Source organism: Merops nubicus, unplaced genomic scaffold (assembly GCF_000691845.1).
Source record: "Merops nubicus isolate BGI_N331 unplaced genomic scaffold, ASM69184v1 scaffold51484, whole genome shotgun sequence".
Taxonomy (NCBI): domain Eukaryota; kingdom Metazoa; phylum Chordata; class Aves; order Coraciiformes; family Meropidae; genus Merops; species Merops nubicus.
The window spans coordinates 1-7246 of NW_008607273.1; the positions used below are offsets into that span (position 1 = coordinate 1).

A 7246-nucleotide genomic window follows, 5' to 3' on the forward strand; every position below is an offset into this window, starting at 1 on the left:
TATATTTTTATATATATAAAAAACTAGGCAGTATATTTATTCAAGCAAGTCTTCATCTGAAGCAAGCAGGAGTCTTGTCTGAGTAAAAACTGCAGGCTCACACTCTTCACTCAAATGTACCCAAAGTTCCATAAGAAAATAAGACTATGATCAAGTAAATTTAAAACTATGTGAAAAATAAAGTAATTAATTTACCAGAAAAGACATAACCACCAACCTGTTGTCAGTATCAGCATTGCATTTTGGAGATAACAACTCGAAGGATTTTGTAAATTTCACCACCTGTTACAAAAAAGTAACTTAAAATTGTTATTTAGACGAATAAATATTTAAGAAACAGTAATGTAAGGTTCCTGTATTTAAACCATACTTGAACCCAAAGGTCTTACAATAGAAATTCAACCTGTATTCTGCCAACAGAGAATTCATAGTCATAATACACACAGCGCACAGTTCACTAACAGTATCAAGTCAAATGATACATTTAGATTCCTTCATGAAACCATTTTCTGCAACAGTATATGCTTCCCTTCAAAGGGCTTTGGAATATGAATTATGAAGCCTTACTCAAACTTCACTTTTTTTAATATAGGAAAATTAACAGAAAGACCCATTTGCACTGCTAATTGCAACCAGTCTTCCTTGAATATACAAGCCAACAGCACATACATGAAACATTTTAAGAGTGGGTAATGTGACATGTAGTGTTTTTGGATGCTAGTATTTGTCCCCATCTTGCACTTCGGTTCTGTATTGTAAAAGCTTTTCACGTGATGTACAAATGATGATATTTTAGACATGGCTTAACATTGAGCTACTCTATGGAGATCTATCTTGATGTATAGGTTGATCCACCAAAACTGGGGGAAATCAGGAAAATAACTTTTTGTCACTTGTAAAAATTACCAAGTGTGTAGCAAGATGCTGTTCTCGTACTCCGAACTAACCTAAGAATTATGACTGTTTAGAAAAACGTTAGCCTTATTAACTGAATACCTTGATTGCCCACATGTCAGAATGTGGTCTAGAGGAATGAGAACTCATTGCCTGTGGCTTGGAGAAAAAAAACCGCTCATGTTCCAAGGTAGAAATAGTACCAAGAGCAGAAAAATGAAGAAATTGCCATGCACTAACACAGTATACTGTTCTGTGGAAAAAACAAAACAAAACAAAAACCAAAAAAAAAAAAAAAAAAAAAAACAAACAAACAACAAAACCAAACACAACTTCAAACAAACAAAAACCCTCCCCATATTATACTTGCAAACAGAGTGGCATTTCGTAAGAATGTAGTAGAACTGTATCTTGTAATTCTAAAATCAGTGTGGGGGGTCTAGAAAGAAATAATAAATCAGGTCTATTGTTCACCACAATAAGAGCAGCTGCTCCAGCACCCAAATATCAGCCTTTCTATAGAACGTGCAGCTATACTTACTGGGGATTCAATATCTTCCAGAAGTAATACTGAGCACCGTTCACACTTCAGTAGAGTCTGGGCCCGATGCATAATTTTCTTGACAATTTTCTCCAAGTCAGTCTGCTCCTCAAAGAGGTCATTCACTACTTCCAACAAAGCCTGCACACAAGGACAGAAAACTCTAGTATTGATTGTAGAAGTAATAAACACATGGAGCATTGTAAAGGAGGCATATTCTCTGGGATTAATTTTAATATGAGTGATCCATTGAAATCCTCATTCAAATAAAGTTCTCAATGATTATTGCAACAGAATTGGGATAGAAGTATCTGAAGAAAGAAATAAATCAAGTATTTCTGAGCTCACAACTGGGCACAATCCAACTCCTGGCAAACAATGGGAATCTTTCAAACTGCTTCACTGTGGTCCAAAAATAAAACAATGGCTGTAATGCAACTCTCCCAGTATGCAGTATGGATTGAGTTACTTGATTTTCTATATTGGATTTTCTGTTGAACTTGAGCTCAATATTCATTTATTACCCATTTTGCACATTCAGAGTTGGAAAGAAGAAAACACATCAATGCTTCCATATTCCAATGGCACTCTGATCTAGTCTTTACCACTGACAACATGTCTGTAAAATACAATGTTTTAAAGAAGAAGGGCTTCCCTTCTCATTCCATCAACCTCAAAAATAATAGGCCACGTTCTTTTTTATCATGGCTCCAAAGAAGTGTGTGTTTTCCTTTATTCTAATTTAGGGCACTGACACTAAAGAACATGCATATAGAATCATAGAATCACAGAATCACTATGGTTGGAAAGGACCTCTAGGATCATCAAGTCCAACCTTCTTCCTAACATCCCCCTAACCACTAACCCATAGCCTCAAGTGCCACATCCACTCATTTTTTGAACACCTCCAGGGATGATGACTGCACCACCTCCCTGGGCAGCCCATTCCAGTGCCTAACCACTCTCTCAGGGAAGAAATTCTTCCTAATATCTAACCGAAACCTCCCCTGGTGCAACTTGAGGCCATTTACTGTCATCCTATCATTAGTAAGTCAGGAGAACAGACCAACACCAGCCTCACTACAGCCTCCATTTAGGTAGCTGTAGAGAGCAATAATGTCTGCTCTCAGTCTCCTCCAGGCTAAACGACCCCAGTTCCCTCAGCTGGTCCTCACAAGGCATGTTTTCCAGCCCTTTCACCAGCCTCACTGCCTTCTCTGGATCCACTCCAGCACCTCCATGTCCTTCTTATCCTGTGGTGCCCAAAACTGGACACAATTCTCAAGGTGCAGTCTCACAAGTGCTGAGTCCAGGGGCACGATCACCTCCCTACTCCTGCTGGTCACACCATTTCTGATCCAGGCCAGGATGCCATTGGCCTTCTTGGCCACCTGGGCACACTGCTGGCTCATGTTCAGTCATCTGTCCACCAGCACCCCCAGGTCCTTTTCTACCAGGCAGCTTTCCAGCCACTCCTTCCCTTAACATATAGGTAAGCATATAAACGTTAGTGGTCTTAGCTTTCATCAGTGCTCATCAGCAAAATGTTTGTCATGGTCACTGACAGTTGCCACCATTGGTGTTCAGTTTGATAGAGAGGGCAAAGTATGGGCATGCCCATCATGTGTTACTTGCCAACCAATTTGAACCATGGACTAGGCAAAGCTAAAGACCAGCAACAGGTCAGAAATACAATTAAGTACAGGCCACCATGTAGCTGTCAAATGGCAATCATATTTGTGGTGCCTCGCATGGTTGAAGTGGCAACATGAAACAAAAAGCCTCTATCTCTCATTCAGTTTCTTGATGTGTCCAACAACCAGAGTTTACCATTTTCTAATAGGGAATGAGAATGTCCCTAATACTTTTCTGTTGAATGTCTCCCTCAGATTATTAAATACTGTTCAAAAGTCTGTCATTGCTCCCTGCAGGCTGGGAATCTGCAGCAAATTTGAAGTCTCTATGTAGTCAAACAATTATTTTGTTTGAGTATCAAACAAAGAAAAAAATCTTTAGCAGAAAATCTCTTTTTTTCCCCTAAGTCTCCTACACATCCACACAACAAAATACAGTAGTCTGTAGTTAGACCTGGACAGAAGATAAGCTAAGCAGCTTCATGACTCTAAGTAAATACACCATTAGAAAGGGCCATTGCTAGTTTTCATAGCAATGGAAAGTATTAGCTTCTATATGGAAAGCTCTGAAATCCTGAATATACAAATGTCAGTGCTCAACACACAGACCCATTCCAATGTAGCTTCTCCTGTTTTGTGAAGCAAGAGCAGGTTCAACACTACCAGTGGTGCTTCTGCTGAAGCTTTGGAGCTGTGATCCATGATAACAAAAGTATAATTTCCCATCACTGCAGGAAAAAGTATTTAAAAAGAAGTCAATCATTATTAGAGAACCTTCAAAATTACCATTTTATGTCTTGAAAAAATAAAGACCTCCCTGAGAAGTAGATGACATGTGAGCTCAGCAGTATTTTCACTTCTTTGGAGCTTCGTGTCCCAACTCATGCATGGCATCAGCAATCATGAGCAATGTGAGTTGTGGATCTATGCAGATACATGCTGTCAAAACCCTTCACATACAGGTTTTTATCTTTCTGACTTTTATAAACATATATCCACATTATTTGCATACGAATTGAACATTACAAATTCAGGATGACAAAGGTTTTCTATTACTGAAATTTTATGAGAATTTGAATCCCTGCCAAAGTAACACTCTCTCCTTCACCATCTGTGTCACAAACACAGTTGTTTCAGCACTACAAAACATGGAACTGACATCAAGGAACAACAGCCACCACCATGAGCCTATTACCCTCCCACGTTCTCTGTTTGCTGCCTCAGTGAAGACAGTGATCTGTTGAAAATGCATTTTTAAAACCAAAACACAGTTAAAACTATTTGCTTAGCAAACACATATGCCTAGCTGGAATCTGAAGGAAGAAAAGATGAAGGTTTGATATTGGTCTAATATACATTTTTTACTCACCCTGCTTCTGTCATATTCCTTCCTTGAAGCTGCAAATAGCTGTGCATTGGATATAGCAATCCCACAGAATGGGAGATACATCTGCATCACCTAGCATAAAAAAAAACTCACAGTCATTTAAAACAACTGCAATTAGACACTCATGTTACTAGCAAAGAGACCTAAATTTGTGACATATCTCAGGAGGTTCTCAGCTCACTCACTCTTCAGTAGAACACTGAACACAAAACAAAATCATCCTGAACAAGGCACATAAAATAGGTGGAACAAAGATGTAACAGGTGGGAAAGAAAAAAGATATTTGAGTTCACATGTCCCAGGAGTGAGTCCTCTGTAACTTGTTTGGAAAACTGCATATTCTTGTCTATAAAATGTCTGCTGAAGACTGCATTAAATTACTGTAGACACTACAGCTTCCCTAGAGAAAGTATTCATTATTTTTCTGGACTCCTTTTTGTTCCAAGTGCAAGAAGGAAGCTTGAGTCATATTCATGATGATTTCTAGAGGATGTAGCTTTTGGAGAATACCAGCCAGTTCCAGTGGAACACAGCACATTAATCCAAAACTGTTATTCAGAAAGCTGACTGTCTTCTCAATAAAGATTAAAAAAATAAGAAAGTTAAAGAACATGCCTGAGAAATTTGGCCTTAATGCATCACCACATATTAAGAAAGACTGGCCAAGAGGGACTGGAAAAATATTTTGAGGTGCACAAGATGATTTTAGGCTGGCTGTGTGAAATGAATAAACTAGGCTAGTCAAACACTTGAATATCTGTAGGACTGGCACTTTCACAAGGGTAGCAATAGATCAAAGTCCAATAATAGGATTTTTCAGCCATGTACTGATGTCTGTAACATACTGTCATTGCTGAGTGGCTCCCAAGCTTAGGTCTGAGGTATTAAGTAAATTTTATAGGTGCTGAATAGCCTTAACATTTGCAAAGCCAGCAAGAGTTGAAGCACTCGGCTGTTTACAGAGCCAAAATAATGCTGCAGCAGCTAACCTTTCCTCTCCCTGATCTGTCGACTTGGAGATCCACTGTAAGAAATCTTTTTTGTGACAAGTTTTGGCATCAAGAAAGTGGCATTTGTCTTTGAAATGCCATTTAATTAGAAAATTACTGGTAACTCAGGGAAGCAGGCTATTGAGACTATTTGAGGAAAAAAACCAAGAATTGTAAGCGTCCAGAAGAACTGAAACAGCAGCAACTGCTGTTCTACTTTATCTTCCTTAAATACTCCATTGGCTACATGTCTACTTAGGTTGTGTTTGAGTAATGATGACTTTTTGAAAAGGATCTTCAGATCCTCTGAATTTTGCAGTTCAGCAGCCACCATTCTATGAGAATAACTTCAGATTTTAAGGGTGGACACAAATACACTTATACTGCTAATCTGCAAACACTTTAGCTTTGCCCTCTTCCCATCTTGGTTCCCGCTAACATACTTTAGACTCTACAAACACTCATAATTTTTCAGAATAAGGACATTCATGAGAGAATTTTGCATATTTTAGTTTAGATTTTATTTCCAAAGTGGAACAAAAAAACTATCCATATTTTCTTGTAATAAGATTAAAAATTGTATCCAAGAAACAGATATAGAGAAAAAAAACTTTAACCTGAGAAAAATCTGACCTTTAGTGCAATTATGAATATCATCGTGAGACTGGATAAATTTTTACTCAATAAAAATAAGTAAATACTAATATTTATTTCATCTGTATTGGAACCTTGGTTCTCAAAAGTAATGTGACCCTGTGGCAAAGGAAAGCATACAAAAAGTTTGTGACCATTCAGCCATCCCAAGAAGAGCTAGCAAAGATGTCATTTTTAGCAAGAAGAAAATTTGATTTTGCAATATTGAAAAGCACTGCTCTCTGGAACCCAAATTTCAAGGCACTGACTCTATATAGAAATTAATATCCATAAAACACTGGTTTATGAAATGTCAAGAGTCTGCAAAGCTGCTGACTTACATCATTCTTTTCACCACTCAAACTCACTGTGTGAGATGCAGCACAACTAAGAAAAACACACCAGCTGTTTAAGATAATCAGTAGAAGAAATTAATAAATGTCCATAGCTATATAGAAAACAGACAAACCAACCCCCTCAAACAACCAAACAACACCAACAAAAAATCCCCACCAGGTAGAGAGGAACCACCTTGTGATAACAGACAAATAAATAGATAAAGAAAATAGACAAATTAATTATCCATGTTAGTATCTGAGAACAACTGACAAAACAAAAGCCTACTATTGTTCCTCATTTGCATTTTCTGAACAGTAAGGTTGACTGCTGACTAAATTATTTTGGGCAAATTGTAATGTAGTAACAAATAAACAAAGAATAAAGACATTTCTAATGGTAACTGAATTTCAAACAAGTTTTTTTTTTAATAAAAATTGCAGAATGGAGTAGAAAGCAGTTATGACATTCTGATTTTGCATTATGAATTGAAATCTGTCGTACTCAAGAATGCTTTACAAGCATCTACAACTTGGATGCTATGGCTGTTGACACTCCATACAAATAGGGAGTAACATAATATTCAACTCTGATGTGTCTGAGTCACATAGTGTAAGGAGCTGGTATTGTTATGCCAGATTTACTTCAGGGATTTTCTCTCTAAAGAGAACGCAAAGAGTTGAGGAAATGACACATACTACCATCAGCTGGACATACCCTTTTTTTTCCTCCTTTTAAGTGATAGGTATGTAACTATTAATCTTCTGCTGCTCCAAGATAAAAATATATTGCATGACTCTAAAATAATGCACTGCAATTCTACTTCCATTCC

General features: G+C 37.6%; 1 protein-coding gene across 1 annotated transcript in view; it reads right to left on the minus strand.

Moving 5' to 3' along the window:
- Nucleotides 1-217: 217 nt before the first annotated feature.
- The window catches only part of LOC103772540 (dual 3',5'-cyclic-AMP and -GMP phosphodiesterase 11A-like), a gene marked incomplete at its 3' end in the record, with an annotated part of 9868 nt that continues 2839 nt past the window's right edge, over nt 218-7246 (minus strand). Inside the window, exons 2-5 of the mRNA XM_008939874.1 lie at nt 6420-6465; nt 4439-4528; nt 1436-1576; nt 218-282 (exon numbers count right to left, since the gene is read on the minus strand). Coding sequence (XP_008938122.1) covers nt 218-282; nt 1436-1576; nt 4439-4528; nt 6420-6465 — 342 coding nt within the window. The remainder of the gene's footprint in view (nt 283-1435; nt 1577-4438; nt 4529-6419; nt 6466-7246) is intronic.